Source organism: Sturnira hondurensis, unplaced genomic scaffold (assembly GCF_014824575.4).
Source record: "Sturnira hondurensis isolate 20B ecotype Veracruz unplaced genomic scaffold, ASM1482457v3 Scaffold0004136, whole genome shotgun sequence".
Taxonomy (NCBI): domain Eukaryota; kingdom Metazoa; phylum Chordata; class Mammalia; order Chiroptera; family Phyllostomidae; genus Sturnira; species Sturnira hondurensis.
In genome coordinates, this window is record NW_028076767.1 from 27,317,641 (window position 1) to 27,343,521 (window position 25,881).

General features: G+C 53.1%; 1 protein-coding gene across 3 annotated transcripts in view; it reads left to right on the forward strand.

The window, feature by feature from the left end:
* The first annotated feature begins 1,770 nt into the window (after positions 1-1,770).
* The window catches only part of TOX2 (TOX high mobility group box family member 2), a 107,522-nt gene continuing 83,411 nt past the window's right edge, over positions 1,771-25,881 (forward strand). For 2 of the 3 annotated variants that reach the window (XM_037044112.1, XM_037044111.1), the window contains exon 1: positions 1,772-1,938. In XM_037044112.1, coding sequence (XP_036900007.1) covers positions 1,840-1,938 — 99 coding nt within the window. In that variant the 5' untranslated portion in view covers positions 1,772-1,839. Of the gene's footprint in view, positions 1,939-25,881 lie in introns of all 3 variants that reach the window. The other variant, XM_037044110.1, reaches the window with a different exon arrangement.

Here is a 25,881-nt window from a genome sequence, read left to right on the forward strand (position 1 = left end):
TTGGAAGAGTTTCTTTGAGCCAAATCTGAGGTCCGACCCAGAAGCGAAATCTCAAAGTATTAAGAAACTGCTTTGGAGAATGGCAGTTTTGCAGTTGTTTTGTTTGTTTACTTGTTTGGTTTTTGTTTTTAGAATCAAAGGAGAGAATGTAAGGAAAATTACGTAAAGTCTCTTGGTAGTATAATAATAGCTTAAGGAAGTGGAAGAAAGCAAAGAGGGGGAAACTCTAGGACTGGTTAAAAAGTAAAATGGAGAGATACATGCTTCTTTTACATTGCTGGGTATAGGATAGTTTACAGTCAACAATTACAGTAACTAGACATGGTGTGTGGGCAAGATCACCCTGAGGAGTCTCACCTGGTTTTGTGCCCTGGCGCTGGTGGCTGTGCCTCTGAGAGATCTGGAAACGGAAATTGCACCGGCATATCAAAGGCGTGCTATCCTAGCTGCATAACAAGGGACAGGGCTTGCTGAAGGTAAAGACTGGCCTTGCTAAGGAAGCTATGGGCCCTGAAACGTGACTACCCACCATAACCTGATCAGTTAGGAATTTATAATCGTACCGTCCTGCGTCGTTACGTTCTGTCACCGAGCTTCTCAGGCCGGCCATGGAGCCCCCTGAGCCTGTTGGGTCTCCTCTGTAGCCCCTTTCTATGTGCACATCACAAACAGTGGTTTTTAGCGCAAGCCCAGCACAACGCACGGAGCGAGCGGCTGGGAGCTAAGTTCCAGGCAGGCTCCTGAGTGAGCAAAAGGCTCATTCCCTTCTCTCCGAGCGGCATACCAGGTTCCACCCTGACCCACTTCTGCCTCCTGGCCACTTGGCCCTGCCCAGCCAGGCATCCTGGGTGTGGGAGAGCCAGGAGCCAGAGAACAGTGGGGGCGCAGTCAGCAGGAGGTGAAGGAGTAGAGAGACTGCTGGTGTAGACAATTCTTGGGTGGAAAGGGGAGGGGCAACAGACCAGGAGTGAGGGGGCTTTTCTGTGCTGCGCGGCAGAGGCAGTCTGTTCAGTCACCTCTCTGCCCCACCATGGCAGCCATCCCATTTCTGTCTAGGATACCATGGGGTGGGCAGATTCTGGACCCCTCCTCAGAGCCCCAGGTTATAGGCCATTCCTATGGCCCTCCCTCTCCCTCTCATTAAAGAGGGCAGAGTCCTGCTTTCTCCCAGTGGTTTCAGTCCTGGAAACTCTGGGAGCAGCGGAGCCCGCGCATCTGGAGCTCCAAAAGTGACCACACAAGTTCTTGCCTCAGTTTCCTTTTATGTAAAGTGAGAGTTTAAGCGCAGCCTTCTCCCAGGTACTTGGTTCAGTGGGACTAGCAGGGAGGAGGTCCCTCCCCTCCCCTCCCCACAACCCGTAGGACAGCACCCAGGAACTCCGAAAGAGTTCCTGTCACCACTTTCCTTTCTCTTCTCGGACGCTGCGTGGGGCTTATTGTCAGCCTAAATGTTCAGGACGAGGAGTGTCCCACTTCTGGGGGGAGGTGTCGTACAGGCTTCTTCCTCTCACCCTTGGTGGCGAAACGTGGGACAGGAAAGGGTCTCCTGGACAGGCGCAGGACCCTCCCGGGCTCCCAGGGGCGGACAGCCTGGCCCGGAACCCAGGGACGACCCGGCCTGAAGGAGGGACCTCCTCCCCTGGGCCAGGGCCCCGGGCCCAAGGCTGCGCCCGCGGCCGGAACAATAGCGCGTGAGGGCGGGGCGGGGGCGGGGGCGGGGCGCTCCGCCGGGCGCCGCCCCCGGCCCGCCCCCCGCGCTCGCACACCGGCTCTCACACTGACTCCCACCCGCCGCCCGCCCAGGCACTGCCCGCGGGAGCCGCCGCCGCCGCGCCCGCCATGGACGTCCGCTTGTACCCCTCGGCGCCCGCGGTGGGAGCGCGGCCCGGGGCCGAGCCGGCCGGCCTGGCGCACCTGGACTATTACCACTGCGGCAAGGTAGGCGGGGGCCGGGTGGGGGCCTAGGCGGGCGGGGCCGGCCCGCGCCTTCGGACCCCGCGCGGAGGCCAGAGCGTCTCGGGCTGGAGCGCAGGCGGAAGGAGTCACCCGGGGGCGCAGGACGCCGGCACTCTCGGGGGCACCCGGGGGGAGATACCGGCGGCGCCCAAGCTCGGGGACACGCACGCCTCAGCCCCGCCGACGGGCACACGCCACTCACACAGATGTGCTTGCTGCTACACTCCTGCCCCGAGTTGCTCGCATCCCAGGCAGAAGTCACCCCGACAGTCACTCACACGATGTCACAGTGACACTCACCCTCACCCGCGTCCCTCTGACAGCCACTCACAAGCTGACCCACTGTTACACACAGCCACGCAGCTACTCACACTGTCTTATCGTCCCACACCAGTCACCGTGACAGTCGTTTATACACAATGACACGCAGGCACTCGCCCACGCACCCTGTCACACCGCCGCAGACAAGTCACCCATTCACACACCGCTGTGTCACACACCCGGTTACAAGCCCCCATCCGCTGTCACACCCAGTCACAACTGGGGGCAGCCACACAAAGAAGTCCCTCTGACAGTCACAAGCTCGCACTCAAAATGACTCACACAGGCGCACACTGCCACTCACAGCCACCCGTGGACCGTGAACCTCAGACACACTAATCACTCTGACGGCCACGCAGTCACACTCGGTCACCCAGGGGCAACCGCAGCCCCCGCGCCGCCCCTCCCCCATCTGGGTCATCCCCACTCGTGCGTCGGGGTTTAACTTCTCAGGCGTCGCCGCGCACTAATTGGGCCGTTTACTAATTGGCCGTCACTACCCGGCTGGGCCTCGGATTTCGAGTTTGCAATGGCCAATCCAGGCTTGTTCCTCCAGCCCGGGCTGCCGTGAGGGACACCGCCTTCCCTCTCCCGGAGCGCCATTCTCACCCGCAGCCAGGTTCCCGCTGCGCTGCGCTGCGCGGGTCGAGACCGAAGCTCGCGTGCTTGGAACCCAGGACAGCCGGCTCCCAGGACTCCAGCTCCCCACGCCGAGCGGAGCCCGGACCGTTAGGTGCACCTGCCCTGCGCCTCTCCTCCTTCGCCCTGGGGGGAACTTTCAAACTTTGTTAGGAGAGAGACTGTCCGCGTGTCCCCTGGTCGGTGCGTCCGTCCCGGGGCGCCTGGAGCCGAGAGGGGCTTTTCGTCACTCGGAGCCCGGATTGAACGGCGCGCGTGGGTTTCCCCGCGGCCCTGGCGCAGACGCGAGGGCTCGGTGGCGCTGCCTGGTGAGTGCGCATCCGGTGGTTGGATCGGCTGCCTGCCCCCGCCCCCCCCCTCCCCCGCCGCAGGGTCTCGACCTCACCCCGCCCCGTTGGCTTTTCGTCGTGCCCCTTGCTGTGGGGATGGGCAAAGGGGCGTCCCCGCACAAAACGCTGGGCTTCCGGGGCTGGGCCTCTGAGTTCGTCCTCAGGCCCTGGGGGGCGGCTCCTGGAGTGGCCTCTGCAGAGCTCTCTACATTCTGCCCCGGGCGAAGCGTGGGCTTTGGGGCTTTGGGGCTACGGGCCTGGGGCGCCGTGGGGGCGGTGGTGGGCTGCAATTGGGGTCTCCCGGAGAATGGGGATGATTATCTTTTGTCCCGTGCCCAGCAAAGTTGGAAGCCAAGGAGGGGGATGGTGCATGTCCTCCAGAGAAGGCTGGTTCTCTGGCTGTTTCTAGTCTGTTGGAGGGAAAATTGATTAAAAGTAGCAAGTGGAGTCTTCGGGGATGAAAAGACCATTAGGTGTGGGAGCAGCTGGTCTGTCTTTTGCCCTGCTTTTTTTTTTAAATATGAAGTTGGCAAGGCTCCAGGCTCTGGTTTGGGGACATGTCTGGACCTTGGGAATTTGTGCCTCAAAGTCTGGGGGGATGGGTTCCCTCAGTCCAGGGAGTGCTCTTTTTGGGGCCGTGTTGCTGTAGATCTCTCCAGAGTGGGGCAGTCCCAGATGGGGGCCTTCGGGTGGTGGCATTCGGCCAAGGGCCCTGCCTTATTCTGATGCTCTGTAAAGCTCTGAGTCAGCATCGGGAGTCAGAGAGAAAGCGGGGCCCAGGGGGGACAGGCACAGGGATTGAGAAACTGGTGGAGCTGGGGGTGCATCCAGGTGGAGGAGGGTGGTTGTCTGAGGATGGTTGAAAGAAAGGTCTGACCTTGCACTTGGATGTGGGACAAGCTTTTCAGTCCTTCAGGTTGTGGCATGGTGAGACAGAGTCACTGAGCTCAGCTAGGGGTGGGGGAAAGGCCTGCGAGAAGCGGATCCTAAGTGGAGAGTGGCCTTTAATAGTGGTGGTTGGGAGATGGGGCACGTTATGACCAGAAGCCGACAGTGAGGGCCTGGGGAGGAAGATGCCCAGGCTCCGTCCTGCAGCTGGTCACTGTCAGAAGTGGGGGGAAGCCAAGGTACAGCAGTCACCACACTTAAGGCCTGGAGGCTGGGCTGTAGAGCTAGGGCGGGCCTGTGCATCGGGGGGTGGGTCTCTGGAGTCCAGGCAACAGGCTCGTCCCCACAGGGACCCAGGCCTGAGAAACACAGGGCAAGCATTAGCCCAAGTGATGAGGGACAACCACTGTGCGGTTGACCTGGAAGGGCCCTTGGCGACCGTTCCCTTGGTGACTGTCCCCTTAGCGATCCTCTCCACAGAGATTCCAGCCTCTTTAAAGCAAAGTCACGAGCAGTGGCTGTCCTTTTGGTGTCTTTTGTTTGAGGAAACACACAATGGCGAGAAGCTGCTGTGGTTTCATTTCTGCTTTGAAATAGATGTGTGTTTTATCAATCACACTAACATTACCACACATCTGAGGAACAGCTTACCAGGGGTGAAGCAGGCACGCGACTCATTTTGTGTAACAGTGGTGCGTGATGAGTGCAGGTGCCTGTGGCCCTGTGGCCCCAGGGTCTGTGGCACCATGCTGGGAACCACTGACCCCTCCTTCCCTGTTTCACAGAAGGGGAAACTGAGTCACAGAGTCATGCCCTCGGAGGTTATATAGGAAGCAAGGAACAGAGCTGAGGCCTGAACCCAAGTTTCTTGACACTCATCTGGGCTCCTCACAAGTCTCTGTTGTGGCTTGGGGGGTGGGGGGCTGTGACACCCTTCCTAGGGTAACTGTGAATACCTTTCGCTTAGATTTGGGCAGGGCACTTTACCACGCCGGGGCATTACCCGTGGCTCCCTGCTCCACTCTGGTAGCCTTGTGTAAACTGGCTGTTGGTTTGGGCAAACCCGGGTTCAGATCTCCATTTGTGGCTTTGGGAACCCAGGGCAAATGATTCCCTAGCTCCTTTTTTATTGGGATATGATTTACATATAATAAAATGCACATTTTAAGTTCAGAGTGGTTTTGATGGTAACCAGCATCCCACTCCAGATATAGAGATATTCCCACCACTCTCGAAAGTTCCCTCGTGCTCCTTTCTAGTCAATACCCATTTTCCCCCCTCCAGAGGAAACTGCTGATTGGATTTCTACTATCAAGCTTTGTGCAAGTTCAGTTTAAGTGCATTAAATATATTTAAGTTTTAGAACTTCATATGCAGAAGATATATTTTTGTCCGCTTCTTTTTGCTCAACACAGTGTCTTTTAGATTCATTGTGTTGTGTATATCCATGGTGTGTTCCGTTTTATTGCTCAGTTATATTACATTGTATGATGTAGCACCCTTGGTTCGTCTATTCACTTGCCGATAGATGTCGGGTTTGTTTCCAGACTGGAGCTGTTATAAATAAGCTGCAGTCGACATTCCTATACAAGTCTTTTTGTGGGTGGGACAGATAATCTAATGTCTCTGAGCCTCAGCGCCCTCTTGAAGACAGCACTGCCTACCTCGGAGGTTTGGGAGTGCTCACTGAGGTGAGGTAGGCTGGGATAGTTCTGGAAACATACCAGCTATGAACATAGTGATCACCTCAACCATCTGGAACCTCTCCTGGTAAGAGGCTTAGCATCTCTGTGTTTCAAGCATCCTTCATCACTGGTCCAAATACCCTTCAAGGCCAACCTGGGTCTCGGTTTCTCCATGCAGTGCTCCAAGGCCAGCCACCTTCTTTCTTCCTCCAGGCCACACCCAAACTGGTACTGCATGGGATTTGGCATGTTCCACCATCCGTCAATCAATCAACACTTACTGAGCCTCTCTTTATGGGGGAAATATATGGAATTGTTCCCAATGGCAATACAACTATGGAGAAATGAAGCCAGGAAGAGGGTTAGGGCCGTCAAGGCCAGGCGCTGGTTTGCAGATTTAAGTGGGGAGTTTGGGGAAGGCCTTATGGTCTAGACCAGTGGTTCTCAAATGTCTGTACACATGAAGAATCATCTGGCAAGATTTTAAAAACAGATCTCTGGGCTCCGCCCCCAGAGATTCTGATTCAGTTGGACCAGAGCCCTGAGAACTCGCATGTCCAATGAGCTCCCGACGGATGCTACTGTGGGTCCAGCAACCACACAGTGTGTGGCAGTGGTTTGGCTGTTTGTGTACAGGTTTTGTGGGCTCCCAGCAGGCAGGAACCATGCCCAGCACCTGGCACAGTGCCTGATCCGTAATTACTCCGGAAATGTGTGTTGGAGCGTGAATGATTCAACTCCGTACCCACCCACCCAGCTCTGGACGCAGCATCTGGTACCTGGCTGGGGTTTAGACGAGCTTGGTTATGAACAATTGGAGTCTCCTTGTGATGGAGACCCATGAGGTAGGAATTGCTGTGCCCACCTCTCCTGCTGGGGGAGGTCCCCACAGCTCCTTTCTGCAGAGCACAGATGGGTGTGGGCAGATCCTGGGGAAAGAGCCTGGGCCAGGTGAGCTCCGAGCTGAGATGGCTGGTCCCGGGGAACTCCGGAAGGATGCCTGCACCTGTGTCAGGGACTTCTTTTTGCTTTCCATCTAAATGTGTTCCTTATACACCCTCCCTGTCCTGAAGCATCCTCTAGGACCACGTCTCTGTACCTTACCAATCTCAGGAGGGACAGCTAAGGCCTGGCACTGCTGCCCCCAGTCTACTGGGTGACCTTGAGCATGGGAGTGGCCTTTCTTTGAGCAAATCAGTGACCAGCGGCCTAGAGCGACAGGGAGCTGTGGTATGGGAATATAAGGCCATAAGGCTGAGCATTTCCTTTGTAATTGTAGAGTGTTGTGCACCCAGCAAGGAAGAGCATGATGCTTTTTTTTTTATCCTCACCCAAGGACGTTTTTTCATTGCTTTTCTTAGATAAAGAGGAAGAGAGAGAGAGAAATATCTATGTGAGAGAGGCATTGACTGGTTGCCTCCCGTACAGGGGGATTGTACGTGCCAAGACCAGAGATCGAATCCACAACCTAGGTATATGCCCTGGCCGGGAATCGAACCCGCAATCCTTCGGTTATGGGACGATGCTCCAACCAACTGAACCACACCGGCCAGGGCGAGGATGATGCCTTTTGAGGAGATGGACCCTCACAGGGCAGTCACCACTGTCTCTTCCTTCGCTTTCCTGTTTCCAGAGCAGGTCTGGTGCACAGGTGCTTGGTGAGTACAGTGTGGGGCAAACACAGGTGCACAGTCATCTGTAGGGAGAGTAATGCAATCATTAATAAGTACCAATACAAGGATAAACTTTGTGTTTGCATACTCACAACTGTAAACCTGCATTTGCCCCACCCTGTATTGACTGAACGAGTGAATTCGGGGTGGCCTGTCGTACCCCGTGGCTTGAGGAGCTTAGCATCTGCCTGGACACAGTCTGGTCACCTTGTGGTGAGCACGTCAATCCCACGGCAGGGCAAGGGCCAGGCGTGTTTTGGCTGATGGGTCACTGCTAGAGGGCCGTCCCTCACAGAGAAGGCCCGAGACAGAGCCCAGCACAGGGAGTCGGGGAGAGCAGGTTCGAGTTTGTGCACCCAGGACAAGGCCCTGGCTACCTCCTTGTCCCAAGGACTCGCCCACAGTGTGACTGTCAGCTCTCTGTGATTCTGTAGGGCCACCTGTTTTGCTTCTCCGATTTATTAGAACTGGTCACGGGATATGAAGGCAGCACAGAGCCTGGAACCCGGCAGACCTGGCTTCGAATGCTGCCTCACCATCCTCAGCACAAGCAGGTTGATAACTTCCCTGAGCTTTAGTCTCCCCGTCTGCAGAGTGGGCACATCAACCCCCCTGTCTATCCCCAACTCCTCCACGGGGTGGCCTGCAGGAGGGTTAAAATCAGGCATATACAGCACTCAGCCCCAGCAGAAAAGGTGTTCATTTCTATTTACAAAGAGCAGCACGATTCAAAGGTAAAATGTGGGGGGAACCCAGTTTCAGCAGGGGGTGCTGGAGGATTGGCCATCTCCGCAACACCTGGGGGGGTCTTTCTAATTCAGGTGCTTCCGTGCCATGGGCTCTGGATCGGACTTTCCTGAGCCTCCGATTTGGACTGTTCAGGATTATGAATTGACAGAGAGCTGCTCATTTCCTCTGCAACTTTCTCTTTCCTTCTTGAATCTGTGTGGGAGGGGAGGTGGCTTTAGGCACCGAGAAGGCCGGTGCACATCGCAGCCGCACCATTCACTGGCGTGGGCTGGTGACCTCGTGCACCTCGTCTAAACTAACCGCTCCGGGGGGGTCTCAGTGGCCTTATCTGACCAAGGGGACCTCGTGCCTTTGTCACATTATTACTAGGAAGCTCAGACTAAAGTACCAGGTACGAAAGTTCCCTTTAATTTAGAATAGTGCTTCCCCACCTTGACGCGCCGGCAGTTGAGACCCGATCACTCCTTGTGGTGGCGGTTGTCACACGCAGGGTAGGATGTTTTGCGGCTGCACCCTGGCCTTTACCAGCTGGATTACCAGTGACAGCCCCTCTCTGGTCATGAAAGCCAAAAACGTCTCCAGACTGTGTGAAGTGTTCCCCGGGGGAGAAAACTACTTGAGAACCACGGACCTAGCAGGGGTGGTGCAGGCTAACTAGGCAGGGGTGGTGAAGAGAGCGGACCTTCAGGGGTCATGCCTTTCCATCCCATCGTTTAGTTCTCTGTGTCCCTGTCCGTAAATCCTGCAGCCGTGTGGTGGGCAGGCCTCCGCTTCATGTGGACCAAAACCCTTCACAGTGATTTCCCAGCCTGGTTTGGGTGCAGTGGTAAAAGCATATGGTAAGTAATTATTAACTTAATGAGTCATGGTAAACTGTAATTTTATGTCTTAGTGAAAATGTGTTGTATAACACTGGACAATAAATTCCAATCAATTGTCCTGAAGCTTAAACTTGCTACTGTACAATTGTGATTTCTGATGCCTGCTAGTTACGAAGATGCAGTTTCTCCGCATGTAATTACCTGTTTGCTGCTGGTTTATAGACGCTCAGCAGGTTTTTAGTGAGCGCCTGTTGTGTGCTGGCCAGGGTTCCAGCCCTGACCTGAAGGCTCAGGGACTCCGTGGGAAACTGGCCTTCACTGCATGAGAAAGACTGTGAGTCTGTAACATGTTGACTCAAAATGTAATTCATAATTAAATATATAATCGTCTGGGGAAGTGACAGCGCCAGGCTGTGACATGGCTTCACATGGCAGAGTCTTGTAGGAAATTCCCGGTGGCTGCCTGGGGAGAGGGGGGGGCAGGTGTCGAGTAGAGGGAGGACATTCAAGATAGAAGAGGAGGCTTAGAGGGTGGTTTGGGGCTCCTATCAGCCTAGGGTGGGGAGGCCTGCCTGTGGGGGAGCTGGGACACCCGCAGAGATAGTCGGAAGGAGTGTCGCAGACCAGCCTGTTGGGCTTTGAGCAGTGGAGTGCCTTGGAGCCCGAAGGGTGGTGGAGAGCAGGGAGTGTTTCCCGCTGCTGGAGTCGGACCTGCGTCAGCAAGGGCATCTCTGTCTTCCGCTGATGGGAAGGTTTCGCGACTTGTGCTTGATTTTCCCCAGTAGCTGGGGATGCTCTGCTTCTCAAAGTCAAGTGTAACAGAATCAGCTGGAGGGCAGTTACAACACGGATTGCTGGGGGTTCTCTTGGAGCTCTCTGCATGTGCTCTGCTAAGAAGTCAGTGACGCCAGGGCTGCTGGTCTGGGACGCCCACTTAGAGAACACAGCTCTAGCTCGATTCCGGGAGGGTTTTCCCTCCTTGGCGCAGGACCATGGGGATGCACTGCTGGCTTGGGGCATGCCGCTCTGGCTGGACATGGCCAGGTGTCCTAGAGTCCTGCCTTCTTCAGGCCCCCTGTAGGTTATGGGGGAGTCTCCTTCACCTTGGAGAGAGTCTTACCTTGGGTTCCCTGGACACAGACTCAGTTGGAGAATGGCTTGTGGGAAGTTTCTTTGGGGAGATGTTCTCAGGTGGTTGACCGTGAAGGGGGTGAGGGTGCATAACTGGGCAGAGGGAGGGGCTGGCCTGGAGCACAGTTACTGAGGAAAGCGTCTCCCAGGGAGCTCTGCACCCGGACTGGCTCTTCAGACGTGTGCAGGGGGATGCCCATGCCTTTGATTTTTGCCCCGCCCCGACATTGGCTGTGGTAGTTCCCTGTGGAGGCTATAGCCGTGAGCCCAGCAACGGATATCCCAGCACTTGGGGGATGAATGTGTAGAAAGGGAGAAACGCACCGTGTCCATTTCAGGGAGGTGCATCTGGGGGAGAAAACTCATCTTCCTCTTGTTCCCAGGACAAGGCCAGCATGACTTTCAGCAACTGCAAGTCACTCACTGAGGGTTCTTTATCTCATGATATGAGTGAGAGCTGCAGGTAATTGCTTCTTAGCGCCAAGCGGAGGGAAGAAAAGTCGGAATTAATGGAATTTTCTGGGGCCTAAGGAGATTCTCCTGCACATCCCCCAGTAGGACTCGAAAGTTCTTGGGCTGTGATGTCACACAGTTTCCTGTGTGGTGGGGAGGACTCCAGACTGATCTCCGAGGACCTTCTGAAACATGCCTCCTGGAGTCACCTCTGGGCCGGGGGGCCATGCGTTTCTCCTGGAGTCCTGTCATGTTCTTCGACGAGAGGCCCTGTGCCCTGCCTTCACCTTGATGTAGGTCAGTGACCATGGCTTTGCTCTTCACCATCTCTTCACCTTCTCTGAGCTCCCAGGAAGCTCAGAGGCAAAAGAGGTCACTTGCAGCCATCACGTAAGAGTATCATAATGTCCTTTGCTCATTTACTCACTCCCAATTTTATTTCTATCATTTCCTCCCTTTATCTTTAGTACCCCCATTCTTTATTTTTAAAATTATTTTTTGTTCTCTGTAAGATATACGGAGATATATTAGACTGTGAAGGAGAAAAGTAGGGATCCAGAGAGAGAAGTAAAAAGTGTGTGCTCTCTCTGCCATCTTGAGCAAAAAGTCCCCTCTGACGGACTTTTATTTTTAAAATGTTATCTTTTAGCCCTGGCTGCTGTGGCTCAGTGGATTGAGTGCTGTCCTGCAAACCAAAGGGTCACCAGTTCGGTTTCCTGGGTTTCAGGCCAGGTACCCAGTAGGCAGCACGTGACAGGCAACCACACAGTGATGTTTCTCTCCCTCTCTTTCTTCCTCCCTTCCCCTCTCTCTAAAAATAAATAAATAAAATCTTTAAGAAACTTAAAATGTTCTATTTTATGGAGAAAAGTGGGATAGAAATAAGCATAAATTATTCTCTGAACTCTTACCACGATCTCAGGTGCATTCACTCATATCATCTCATTGAGTCTTCACAGGAACCATGCTAGGCACCCGCGTCCCCATTTTATAGGTGAGATGCCAACAGGTCAACTTACACAAGACGGCAGAGGAGTGAGTCGGCAGAGCTGGGCTTGGACTGTGCTGCTCTCTCTGCCCCTCTGTCCCGAGGCCTCCACCTGCCAGGGGCCAGGAGCTCCGCCCTCTGCAGGGGCAGAAGGGTGGGGTCAGCTTGCCCTTGTTTTTCCTGTTAATGCATTGGCTCTTTTGGGGGCCAGGGGGCTCCTAGCTGGGCCTCCTGCCTTGGTTTTCAACTTCAATAATAGAATGCCCTCACATTGTAGCTAATTAATGCACGCTTATCTCAAAGTAGGGCCTAATTTGCACAAATGATTCAGAGACTTGCTGGAAATGAACCCAGCTCAGTAGCATCACTCAGGATCAACCTCATGCATAAATTCTGTTGCTTCATTGTGCTGCATTTTGACTTGAACTGAACTTGATCATGTGGAAGATGGACCCTGGGCCTTTTGTTGCTTATTTATTCTGCAAATATTTACTGAGTGCCTATTAGGGGCTACCCACAGTCTTTAAAAAGGTCCCTCCACCGCCCCCATGCTTTCTCTGTTCTATAAGATCTCCTGAGCTCTAAGTTGGTTTTTATGCAAAACCAGATAGTGGATTCAGATATGACTTTTGAGTTCAATGGAAGGCCTGGGTTCCTGTCCTGGCAGGTATAAGCTGCATGACTTTGAACTTGTCACTCAACCTCCTTGAGCCCCTGTTTTCTCACATAAGCTACACTCGTGTCTCAGGTTGTGGCAAGGCCTCTGGGAGACCCAATGAGTCATCCCCTCCCTCCTTCTAGCTGCCAGGTGTTCTTCTGGTCCTCGGGGCCCCTTGTAGGGCCGGGCGCGCAGGCGCCCACCCAGTTTTTAAATGCCTTTCATAAACAATAGGGTCTAAGGTGCTTTCTAGTCCAGAACAGGTGTAGTGGTTCTGGTTGGGAAGGTCTCTTTTCTCTCCCGTATCAGTTCTCTTTGCCTCATTGTAGCTCCCACAGGGACTCTTTAAGCTTCCATTAAACATTCAGACTCACAAGACTCACACAGGTGACACTTGGTACCTGTCTTCTGGAAGGAGCAGGGACAGGAATCACAACCTGCTAGCAGAGCACATGATCTGTCCCTTCATTTCCACAGAACGCTCCTGTTTTCCGGACCGGCCAACCCCACCCCAGGTTTTAGTTAAAGTGCCAGGGAGTGAGATTCACAGAGGGTGAGTTTGAAAGCCACCCTGGTTTAGAAGACTTATTCCCGAAAGAACTCATATTGCTGGTGGCAATTTCATACTCTTCGCTTCAAGGGTCCCCGCTAGGGGACCTGGTAACCATGTTAGTTACCAGAGTCAATGTACTCAGGGAAATGTAAAGCATGGCTTCTTTATCAGATATTTATAATTTATTTATGGTTTCTTCCAGTCTAGATGCAACTTACCAATCAGGGGTCATTTTCACCATGAACAGAGTTGCTTAGGAACAGTTAACATCCTAACTTCTTCAGCTTTCCAGGGGAAACATACTCAACAGTTCACAAAGGTGAAATTCTCATGCAAAAGGGAAAAGGGTTTGGTTAACTCTATTCATATTCACTTTCTGTTTCCCCTGAGGGAAATAGAAAAGAATGGAGGAGAGACTGAATCCCACAGTATGTTTTGTGGTGTAGTTCGTGTTTCTGTGTCTTCTCTGATTGATCTGGATAAGACACACATATACACTCTGGCCAAGAATATGCCTTGGAATCGAGAGCTATGCCAATGCCTGGGCTCCAATCCTGGCTTCTCAACTCATTAAGAGTTCATTCATTCATTCATTCATTCAGCCATCCAAAGAGCATTCACCGCCCGCTGTCTGCAGGGCTTTGGGGGCATGCCAGGCACAGACAGGTGATTACGACCTTGTCCTTGCCCTTGTGGAGCCACTGTCTTAATAGAGATACAGGCACAAGCGAATAATTCCAAATGGGTGTGGGACCATCAGGCCAGGCCACAGGCAGTCAGGGAAGTCTTCTCAGAGGAGGAGGCACCAGGCCTGTGTTCAAAGGTGAATTTGCCACATAAAGAAGGGAAAGAAGAACATTCCAGGTAGAAGGAACGTCAAGGGCAAAGGCAGAGGGAGAGATGACAGTGTGATGTGACGAGGCTGGAGAGAGGAGCACAGGCATTGGGAAAGCTACTTCGTACCACTGGACCTCAGTTTCCTCAGCTACAAAATGGGATGAACAGTGCTTACCTGGTTACGAAATTAAATGAGCTAATAATGCATGTTCAAGCACCTGGGACAATTCACTTTAATTTCCTTTAGAAATCTGTCTAAGAGCCAGGCTTTGATTTTATTTTTATTTTTTTAGTCCTCGCCCAAGGACATGCTTATTGATTTTAGAGAGAGGGGAAGGGAGGAAGAGAGAGTGAGAGAGAAACATCTTTGTGAGAAACACCGATTGGTTGCCTCTCATACACCCCAACTGGGAACCAAACCTGCAACCTAGGCCTATGCCCTGACCAGGAATTGAACCCATGACCATTTGGTTCATGGGACGATGCTCCAGCCAAAGGAACCACAGCGACTGGGGCCAGGCTTTGATTTTAAATGAGACAAGAAAAAACAATACTCGAAGGGCCTGGCCTCCCCCTTGTCAGTGTGTGCACTGCCCCCTGTGGCCTCTCCCGGCCACCCCCAACCTCTGGGCACTGTCCCGGGCTCTGTCTTACCGTACTGGGGACGCACATAATTGTGTTTTCCTAACGGCGTGACATTAACCACACAGCGCGACCCTGGTGAGGCGCTCTCCTCTCGAAGGTGGTCCCTTCCCGCGTACCAGCTGCGGATGCTTAGCTTTGGGGGACATTTACTCCTAGCGACTGCGAGTCACACATCAGCATGAGCTGAGGGGCCACCCCGGCCATGACTGAGATTCTTCTGATATGTGAATTGGATCCTGTCATTTCTCTGGGCAAAACCACTCCGGGGCCTCCCTTGTAGCTTGGTGAACTCTTACCGACCTATCAGACCTCTGTTTAAAGCTTCAGTGGCTTTCCCTAGTGTGTAGATAACATCAGATGCCTTTTTTGGCTTCTGGGTTCTCATGTGGTCTAGCCCCGGCCCGCTTTTCCAGCCTGTCAGGCTTTGGGCTGGGGACGCGGTGCTCAGCAAAGCCAGCCTCCCCGTTATTGATTCCAATCTAGCACCGCCCCCCCCCGCCCACTTTGTCATTTCCCAGGTCCTCCCCCCAGCCCCCACCCCTGCTCTTTTTTGCCTGAGGGCTTTGCACCTGTTCTTCCCATGGCCTGGAATGTTCTTGCCTTCATTCTTCACATGGCTGGCTGCGGCTCATCCTTCTGGTCTCAGCTTTATCCTTGGGTTCTCCAAGACTCTGGCCCCTAATCCGTGTAGTTACCCCAACACTGGTTATTGTTACAGCCTCTGGCGTATTTTTCCCCATGGCATGACGCGTCCCTGAGATTCCTGGAGTGTCTGTCCCGCCTGGAGGACGGTGAGCTCCCAAACCGGTGGAGTCGAGTTTGCTTCCTTCCCCCGAGTCCTGGCACCCTAGCACGGTGGCCGCCGGGCCATGCGTGTTCAGCCAAAAGTCGTTGAAAGGGTGAAGCAGTCAGTGTGGCGGTGATGTTTTCCAGAAGTGGCCACCACACCATATCTCGGGCTGCGTTTCCGGGAGTCATTCACTCCCCTCTCTGCACCTCTCTTATTTGGCCATCGTTGCCAGAGACTTAAACACACGTGTGTGACGAACACAGTGCCTGCGGGCTGCAAGTGCTAATCACTTGTTGTTCCAGTGGGATCAACATGCCACTGGAACAACACGCCACCCTCCCCTCCCCCCCAGCCCTAGGAGGAAAGTCGAGATGGCAGTGGGGGGTTGCTGTTCAAAGTCCTCCTCATTACGGTTCCAGGGTGACCAGCGAGGGCTGGCGGACCCCAGCGCAGCCACCCTGCTTTGTCCTCTGCCTGGCTCCGTGTGGCGGCGACCGTGCCATTGCAGGAGAAAGGTGGCACTCCCCGTTGCTTGGGTGGGGACATCAGGCACAGCCAGCATGGCCTTCAGAGGTAACAAACCTCTCTCTGGTCAGTGGGGCTGTTTCTACCGAGGAAGCAGGACTTCGGGGTGACTTCTCCCCTGGAGTTATCACCCCTTCCTTTCTACGAAGCTGTAAATTGTGAAGACTATGTTTGGGAGATGGGGAGAAATCACCTGCTACTCTCCCCTCATGGGGCCTCAAGAACCGTGTTTATTTGGGCACTTGCCTTCCTTAGTATTTACCGCTGCAAACCGCTCCACCCCGGCCTGGGTCCCCAGAAGATCCTAACTCGTCTTTCTCTTTTCCCTTCTAACACGTGTAACTTACCTTTTCGTACGTTCGGGGTTTTGTCCCACCTCCGCCTGTGGGTGTTCCGCTTCCTGAGGACAGGGGCTCTGCTGATTGCTCGTGGATGTGTCTATCTGCCATGCCTCTGGTTTTGGCATTTCCCACCTACCTGGAAAACTCCTACATATGTGTCTTAAATTTCTGCTCAGGGGCCACCCCCTCCAGGAGGCCTTCACCGCTCTCCTCTGTGCCCTCTCCTCACCCTCACCCCAGCACCTGGGGCATCGTAGGCTCCCTGGGAGCTGCAGTGCCCCCTGCCCCCAGGAGAGGGGGCCTTGAGGGTCATATCTGGGAGTTGAGGTGTACTGCATTTCAGAAGAATCTTTGTGGCTGTCTTATGGGGAAAACACTGGGTGGGCTAAGAGTGGATGTGGGAAGACAGTTGGACGGTTTAGGAGCGGCTTGAGGCTGCCCTATCCAATATGGAAGCCACTAGCCACACACAGTGATTTAAGTTGAAAACCAAATCAAATCGAATTGTATTCCTCAGTCACACAAGCTATATTTCCAGTGTTCTGTAGCCTCCATTGGGCAGTGGAGGGTAGAACTTTCCCACCATTGCAGAAAGCTCTGCTGGCCCATCCCACCTTGGAATGTAGTGGTGGGGTGGGAATGGGGAGAAGTGGAGGGGCTTGGGAGGTGTTAGGAGGTAGAAGGTATGAGATTTGGGGATGGGCTGGCTGTGGGGTATCATAGAGAAGGGGTGTCAAAGGCAAGACCCACGCTGTTGTCGTGGCCAAAGTAGAACTCCTTTGTCGAAGGAGTGAGTGTTTTTCTGACTCTTACTAAGGTTGTCATGTCATATTCTGAAAGGGTCACACCTGTTCACCAACAGCACAAGAAAGCGCCCGATTTATTGCACCTTCCTGGCACGGTTTACCGTCTTTCGAAAAACCTTCACTTGTGTATATACTTCTTGCCAAATCTGCCTTCATCTGGGGTCTGACACATGGACCGTGAGGTCTTTGTGATCAGGGAATTACATGTGTATTAATGCAGATATTAATGCAGATTTCAATAAAAAGAGTTATGTTTGCCATTGTGGTATGGTCTGGTGCTGTTTAAATGCCTTCGGTAATATCTTCAATCAGATGGCAAATAGAAAACAGGAAAGCTCATAATAAAAAATGAATTAGGGCGATTAGCAAAAGGTGAACCACTTCCCTCCTTGGGCGACAGGCAGAGTTGACCGAGCTTTGTAGGGTGCCCCTTGTCCAAACACATGTCTGGATTATTGCAGGCTCTGAGGCTGGCCCTGGGGCATGCTCGGCACGTAGGACTTGGTTATTACATTTGGATTTGCAAAGGTCATGAGCAACCCCTTGGAGGGGGCTCTGAGGGGCTCCCACCCTGGGGTAAGCTGGAGTAAGGTCTCTTGAAGAGGAGTTTCTGGCTCCAGGCAGGCCAGGAGCTGCTTCTTCCAAGGTGGAGACACCAGTGGCCTTGCTGTCCCTCCCTGCGTCCTCCAGGGCTGTGGAGAATCCCATCTGCCCCTCTTGCTGGTATCTTCCCCTGGGGTGCCCTTGGGGAACATTTCCCAGTTATTTGGTGTTGGGGGTGGGGTCCTTTAAGAAGGAGGCAGAGGCAAAGGCTTTGACAGATGAATGCAAAGGTGAGGACTGGTTTCCATGGCATCAAAGAGAAACAGAATTCTCCTGACCAAGTGAGGCGAGCAGGGTTGGGGCTCAGACCAGAAGGACACAGAGCTGCCACCTCGGTGATGTTGGAACTGGTGCTTACGCGGAGCTGGACTGCGGAGACAGTACCACTGGAGGTTGTGTCCATCTCAGCTGGCTCAACTCCACAGTCCATGGTTGGGATTGATTGACAATGACGTTAGCTACTGGATTCTGCCATGTATAGTGTGCACTGTTTTGCCTAAATTTTTAAGGGAAAAATAAGGATGCACATTATGCATGGGTACACATGGGTATAACATACCATGGGTATAATAATCCTGTGTATAATGTGCACAAAAATCAGGTGCGCATTATACACGGCACAATACGGTATCCGGTGGATGGGTTAGTACCATCCTAGTGAATAAGCACCACAGTGGGCTGGTAACAACCTGCTTTGTGTCGGAGCTTCTCAAGCTTTGATGCGCATCAGAAGCACACGAGGTCTTGTTGAAATGTGGATTCTGGTGCAGTAGGTCTGGGGTGGGGCCAGGGATTTTGCATTGCTAATAAGGTCCAGGTGATGCGGAGCCGCCAGTCAGTCAGTGGGTCAGTCAGTGGGGCGCAGCTTGGGAACCAAGGCCTTTGTGTCCTGTCTGTGTGCAGTCGAGGACAGTGTGGGGACCTCAGTGACTGCACAGTCAGAGTGCAGCAAACACTCCTCTCTACCCTGAATATCCGGGAAGCTGTCTTCCTCAAAATAAACAGAAACCATGGCAACCGGGGTGTATCACGTGGGTCTGGCAGCCCATCCCGCTGGCCAGGAGAAGGGCCTTGACAGATGCCTACCAGTGGTGGGACCACCCACGGGGGCAACCTTAGTCCTCCCACCCTGCCTGAGGCGGAGCTGAGAAATTCCAGAAAAATGACTTCGGGTTTCTATTCACCCTCAAATTTCCTCAAATTTTATTAGTTAATTTTATTTTTCAGTCCTGTCCCAGAAAGCGTGTCCTGAAAGAGATAAGTTAGAGCAAACCTCCCTGTCCTCTGCGTTCCTCTGTCGTCTCCTGATTGACACCTGGAGGGAGCTGCCAGGACGCTGCTGGAGGCAGGCTGTGAAAGGCGGGGAACCTGTGGAAGGGAGGTCACGAAGCTGGTGGGCTCTCTGCAGTCTCCACAGATGTGCAGACAGGTGGTGGCATTAATGCCCCACTTTACAGAGACACTCACCCTTACCTAAGGGTCAGGGTTCGTAACTGGCAGAGCTGGGATTTGAACCAGGGTCTTCATGCTTCAGAACGCCTTTGCACGTTCCCTTTGGCGGAAGCGCTACTGTGGCAGGGAAGAGTGAGGGTGGAAGGAAGGAAATGGTACTGGTGGGGAAAGCACCGGAGAGAGCCCTGGGCTGGCCGGGGGACCTTGGGACGCCCACTGAACTTCCTGCCTTTGGCAGTTGCTTGTTTATTTGTGGTCACTCATTCACAAGAACACGTCTGAAGACATGAAAGTATATATAATGCATTACAAAACTAGAGCCAAAGAAAATATAAAATTGAACAAATTCTAGGTGGGAAAAGAAAACCTATAGGTTGGCTCTGGGATCTACAGTTGTTGAAACGGGCCTGCAGATCTCTCTGAGCTTCCTGGCGGCTAAGTGAAAAGGGAAAATAGATTTACGCCGTGGTTTGTTCATTTGGGAGAAGAAGCTTGGCAGCTTCGCATAGGAAGCAGCCTTAAGTGGCATTTGGAGCTAAATTTAAGAAATTTTTCTCACCAGCCTCCAAGAAGTTCTCAGACCTCAGTGTCCCCGAATGTAAAAGAGGGGATGAGACCCGGGCCTCTGGCCTCTCCGGCTGATCCGGGGGATTGCGTGAGTGTGAAGTGCCTGGTGCGTGCCTGCTGTGTAGTGGGTACCGCAGGGCACAGTTCTCGCCCTTCTGCCCCATCATAGCTAGTTCCCGTCGGGTTCTGGGTAAAAGCCGAGGTCAGCACAAAGTCAGCCCAGACATACCCAGCCATGCCCAGGGCGCAGTTCGGCTGTCAGAACCCAGGCAGGGGGAGGGTTATGTGTGCGTTGGCGGGAGGTGGGGGGAGGGCTGGAAGCTGCTTAGTGATAGGACAGATGCCAAGGCCAGTGGGGCAGTTTGACAAAATGCAGCTGAAGCTGGCACATGGCATGGGGCAACGCCCAACAGAGTAGTGGGGTGGGAGGATGAGTGGGGGCCCCTTTGGTGTGGCCGCCTACGCAGTCCCATGTGAATTCAGATTCTGGGAGGGTTGTGGGGATGGGGTGGGACGGGGGGGGGGGCAAGTGACCAGGGAGGGAGAAGAGGGGTGAGGCTCCTCACGTCCTCAGGTCTGCGGGTGGTCCTGTGGTGCGCAGCATTTTCAGCGAGGGGGCGCATGGGATCAAGCAACCACCCAGTCCCAGTGGGCACAAGATCCCCTTGGGGCACCTCAGCAGCGCCCAGTGGCTTCATTCGCTTTCACTTCCCCCGGGTGAGAGTTGTTTAATAGGAGCTCCTAGCTTCTCAGCACTTACAGGTGCTGACGGGGGCATCACAATATTGTGAAATTAAGCAGCAACGCCGACTTCATTACCAGCTTACTTGGCAAGGAAGCAGCCACCTTAGTTAGCACCGCTGGTTGGGTATGACAGAGCTAAAATTGAACTTGGCAATTACCGCCCGAGAGCAGTTCTCGGGGCTGTGAAAGGAAGGTTCCATGGAAATCAACCCTGGTAATCACAGGGTTTAAAATTAGTCAGTTACTATTAAGGTGGCTCTGTCAGTGTATGCTTCAGGGTGTGCAGGGGGTGGGGAGGGAAACGGGTTTTGACTGTCTTGGGTTCCCTTGTGTTCATCTGCACCAGCTCCTTTTAAAAAAGAATTGCATTCGTTGCAGGACAAAGGTTTGAGAGACCCTGTGTTAGTGTCATGGTGCGGGGTGGTTTTTCAGTGATGTCTCATTATAAAGTCCTTTTTATTTACGTGAGCTCGCACCTCTGCCTCAGCCTTCCGGTTTTAGGCTTGTGAGGGGTTTTCCACACAGCAGCGTCGTGCCTCCCCTTAGGTTGTTTAAGGTGAGGAACTCAGCTTTTGGTTGACTCTTCCTTGTCCCAGAGGAAAGGATGGTGTGGTATTATTGAAGGTTTCTGAGCCTGTCAGGGAATTATTTTTTAAAAGATTTTATTTATTTATTTTAGAGAGATGGGGAAGGGAGGGAGAAAGAGAAGGAGTGAAACATCAATGTGTAGTTGCCTCTAGCACACCCCATACTGGGGACCTGGCCTGCAACCCAGGTACGTGTCCTAACTGGGAATCAAACCGGTGATGCTTTGGTTCGCAGGCCTGTGCTCAATCCACTGAGCTACGCCAGCCAGGGCTGGAATTATTTTCATTGAGCCTTCACTAGAATTTTTTTGAAGATTTTTAAAATTTATTTTTAGAGGGGGGGAAAGGAGGGAGAAAGCCGGAGAGAAAAACATCAATGTGTGTTTGCCTCTCACGCGGCCCCTGTTGGGAACCTGGCCTGAAACCCAGGCATGTCCCCTGATCTGGGAATCGAATTGGCGACCCTTTGGTTCACAGGCTGGCGTTCAGTTCACTGAGCCACACCAGCCACGACTGACTAGAATATTTCAACGGCTTCAGAATATTGTCCCTATTTTGCAGAAAGGCAGTGAGAGCCTGGCGTGCCCTTGGCTGCTGGTGCAGAGAGGGTCAGCCACGAAAGAACAGCTTGCACAGATTCAATGCTAAGTTGGCCTGGGGTGCATGCATGGGCCTCGTGAACAGGGAGCTGGAAATGCAAGTCAGCTCACTGCTTTGAGCCTCCATTTCCTTACCTGTAAAATGGGAACTGGTGCTGGGCAGAGGGAGGGTTGAATGAGATGGTCCAGGCACAGGAGAACCTTAGCACAAGTGGCCGTGGTTACTGAGAGTGGTTATTTATTGTCCATCGACTCTGGGCCAGGCACCCAACCAGGCAGAAGCAGACCCCCTGCTTCACACGGAGACCCTACAAGGAAGCCTTGAGCTAAGTCAACGCAGGCTCAGAGAGAGCATACCTTTGTCCAGATCCCCAGTGGGTAAGGAATAGGGCCAGGGTTCCAGCGCAGGCAGGCTGCCACCCCAAGCCCGGCTGCCGCCCCCACCCCTCCCCTCTCTCTGCGAGCAGAGGACATCCAGAAGACGTGCAGCCTGGATGAGCGGTCTCTATGGCCGAGAAGAGAGAAGCATTAGAACAGAAACATCTTTTCCAAATGGCTGTGGCTCCTCCTCAGGAAGCTGAGTCATCGCTCTTTGTTTTGAACCATAACCAGCAAGCTGCCTCGAAGCCCAAAAAATAAAAATAAAAGTAAAAAATGCCGAGTTCCGACAGGGTGCTGTGGCCCCTCCCCACCTTGTCTCCAGAAAGGGCTGAGCAGGGAGGGTCCATGGCGCTGAGACCCCCTCCACGCAGCAGCAGCGGGCACCTTGGCCCAAATAATGCAAAATGAAGAACCCCCCACACCGGGGCTGGCCCTGCTGCCTCAGTCACCCAGCCTGGCAAGTGGGTGCACCTGCCCCCCCCCGCCCCCCGCCTGCCCCATGGGGCTGTCACTATCCGGGGGAGTGGCTCCTGGTCAGGAGACACTGCTCCATCACTGCACACTGGTGACAGCATGGTCACAACCCCAGGATGCCTCCTTCCAGCCTGTGTGGCAGAATCACATCCAGAATCCTCTGTTCTCAGACTCAGCTCCCATGAACTCCCTTTCCTGCACATGGTAGCATTTAGTGAGTGATGGAGAATGCAGGGACTTCTTGCACTTGTCCCAAATTGTCCCACCTCTGCCTCTGAACGTGCTTCCTTCCTGCTCTATATCCTCAAACTCTGCCGCTCCTTTGAATCCCAGCATCAGTGACCCCGGGGCCCATGGCTGTGGGCACTTCTCCCTTCCATCACAATTTCTCACCTGCATACATGACTGGAGATGTCCCTGGGGGCAAGGGCCGTTCACATGTTGCCCCAGCACATACGAACCCTGCCCTACGGAGTAGGGAGTCGGCAGAAGGAAGAGGAGATACTTGTTGAGTGAATGAATAAATGATAATTGAAGGAAGGTTACCTTCACAGTTTCTCTGTGACTATCAGTTATATCTTTACTTGTCAGTTTGTGGTTCCCAGTGAGCACGTTTAGCATTGAGCACTATGGGCTTCCTTCTATATCAGCAAAGGCTGGTCATTTTTTGTGGCTGCATAGTATTCCATTGTAAAGAGAGCTGTGATTTGTTTAACCAGTCCCCATCAATGGGTCTTATTTTCATTTCAGGTTTCTTATAAATAATGTTGCAATGAAGAAGTAAATGTCCTTGTCCATACAAATGTACACCTAGAACATCTTTTCCCATCTTAAGCTGATGTGAGTATTCGTAGATGGTTTCTTCCAGCAGCCTTGCAGCTGTGTGTGTCTGTGTGTTCGTCCAAATCCCCACTACGTCTGACATTTCCATCCATCTTCCTATCCGTGCAGAATTCTCCCTCTCCTTTAGACAGGCTCCACGTGCCTGCGTCTTGGCCTCAGATTGATGGATTATGTGTCCTTCCCATTCATTGAGCATCTGCTGTGTGTTGTGCTCTGTGCTCAGAGGCAGGACCTGAAGGTGAACTAGGAAGGTTCCCCGGGCCAGCAAGGAGCTCACTGCCTCGTGAGGAAGATGAGCAGCAGACACAGAACTAAAAACCATCCAAACAACCCACTAGAAACCACCTGCTGGAAGTGTGTGCCATGGGGAAAGTAACTCAGGTGTGGGTGAAATCGGAGAGCCCTCTCTGGGGAGGGCGGAGATCTTTGAGCAAGGAGCAAAGCTGGAAAGAGTCAGTGGTGCGAAGGTCTAGGCAACTGCGTTCCAGGCAGAGGGAACAGCATGAGAAAAGCGCAGAGGCACCGAAGCAAGACTTCTTCCTTTCTGGAGCGTTTTCTAATTCCCACCACGACCCCCTCACACAGACGCGCTGGGGGTCAGCTTTTCTCACTTGGCGTTTGCTGTTCGCCAGGCCCTTCTCTCTGTCACTTCATGTATTATTGTTACGAGTGCTCAGTGACGAGATGATCCCCCAGATCTATCACCCAGTCCTGACTGCTGGCAGATCTGCGAGGCTTTTGCATCTGCTGTTTCTGAAATATCCAGAGAAATAAAATTGGTTCGGTGGTGCCCGGCACAATACCTGGCGCTTCATAGGTACTGTCATCCACATCTTACAGGCGAAGAAACTGAGGCGCAGGGAAACAAACTGGTCCGGCAGGCAGGTTGAACCTGGCAGGATTAAGCCAAGTTCTGTCTTCTTCCAAAATCGGCCTTTGCCGGCACCATCCCAAGACCAATCCAGCCTTGGGTAGGTGACCTTGGCTCTTGGCCGACCGACTTCAGAGGAGTGGGAATGAACCAAGGGAGGCTTTTAAGTTTTTCTTTTCAATTACAAATGTAATACATGCTTGCGGGAAAACTGTTAAAAATGAAACAAGAGAGAAAGGAATAGCCTCTGAAGATACCACCTTCTCCTACTCCCCAGGGGAGCTGCTACTAACAGTTTGGAATCTTTTATGGTGCATATCCAAACACACAGCTACTGTTTTTATACAGATGGGATCATGCCCTTGACTGTCTTCCAGGTGGTTCCAAGTAAGCAGCTACAGACCTTCCTCATTCTATCATATTCCACAGGATGGATGTATTTCAGTCCATTCCACCTGACCCGGTTTTCAACACGTAGCTTGCCTTTATTTCTTCTCTATAAAAGTATGTGGGCGTGCACCGTGCACACAAATGCAGGTATTTCTGCGGGAAGGATGCTCAGAAGTCTGGTTGCCAAATGAAAAGGCACACAAGTTTCACACATTGACAGGTGGTACCAAATTGCCTTCTGGAAGCCTTTCCAGTTCAACACCCACTCGCAAGACGGTGGGTGAGTGGGGCAGGCTCGGAACCACCAGCGATGATGCCAAGCTGGGCTGCGTGTACAGGCTGCCTCCCCTTCCACCGCCAGGGGCTCTGAACACACGGGCCCAAACTCGGATAGAAGATGGATTTTATAAGAGAGGTTAAATAACAGGTTCTTCCATTTCACCTTACAGGAATGGGATGGAGGGTGGGGGTGCTGGGCCTTCAGCCAATAGAGGACCAAGAGTTGTCAGGAGGCTTATAAAGCTTGCTATTTCTGGCATTTTTTCTCTTTCTCTGCTGATTATGCAGCAGAATTGCACAGAGGCTGTCGTGGGTGCGTTCTCTGGCTGCCTGGGCTTCTGTGGAATGAGACTCGGGCTCCTTCCGTTTGCAAGACGCTGGTGCATTGCAGGTGTGTTTCCGCAGAAGGTAATCAGGGGATGCCTACCACCTCCTGGCGTGGAGGTGGCGAGGGCATGGCTGTGGGGTGGGACCTGGACTGGGCACATGGTAGAGAGAACTTGCTTTGGAAGGTCTGGGAGGGCCTGTACTTGGCAGCTCCTTCCTGAAGGTCCGGAAGGCCTTCAGTTGCCCCTGGACAGCAGTGTGTTGATGGTCAGAGCATCACAGGTGCCCAGGGTGCTCAGAAAGCATTGGATTGTTCATTCATTCATTTATGCATTCACTCACCCGTTCAGCATACCCTGCAGTGGGCCTGGCCAAGTGAGGGTAGGGAGTCTGGCCCACTCAGAAGCAACCATGGGGACAGCCCATGACATGGTAGGAGCCCAGCAAATACCTGGGCTGAGGACCAGAAAGAGCACTTTCTTAGGAGGCACGAGGAGTCGCTGGGGGCTCGGCCAGGAAAAAAGTTCGAGCTGCTTCTCCTATTGGATTTTGGAGTTTGTGGAATCAATAAAAATTGTCCACAAGGTTTGGTTAGTGCCCCTTTTTCCCTTTGTCCCTTAAGGATATTGAAAAACAACCTGGTGAGATCGCCAGTCACCATTTTTGTAGAAGAAAGGACAGCCAAAAATGAGGAAGGACATTGGCACGTATTTGAGGAACAAACACATCCACCCATCACAGGAGACAGATTTTGAATGCCGGGACCCAGCACGAATGGCATTTTCCAGCTGTCCCCTGTGGGAGATTGTCTTTGTGACAGGACTGGCCTGCGTTGGGGGTGGGGCTTCTCGCAGTGGACAGGGCTGCACCCAGCCCAGCAGGAGGCCCGACCTCTTCTGGCAGTCTGCTGTATCACAGTGCTTGTCGGGAATCGGCTTTGCGCCTGTGTGTCCCAGAAACGGGAACTGCCTGCTC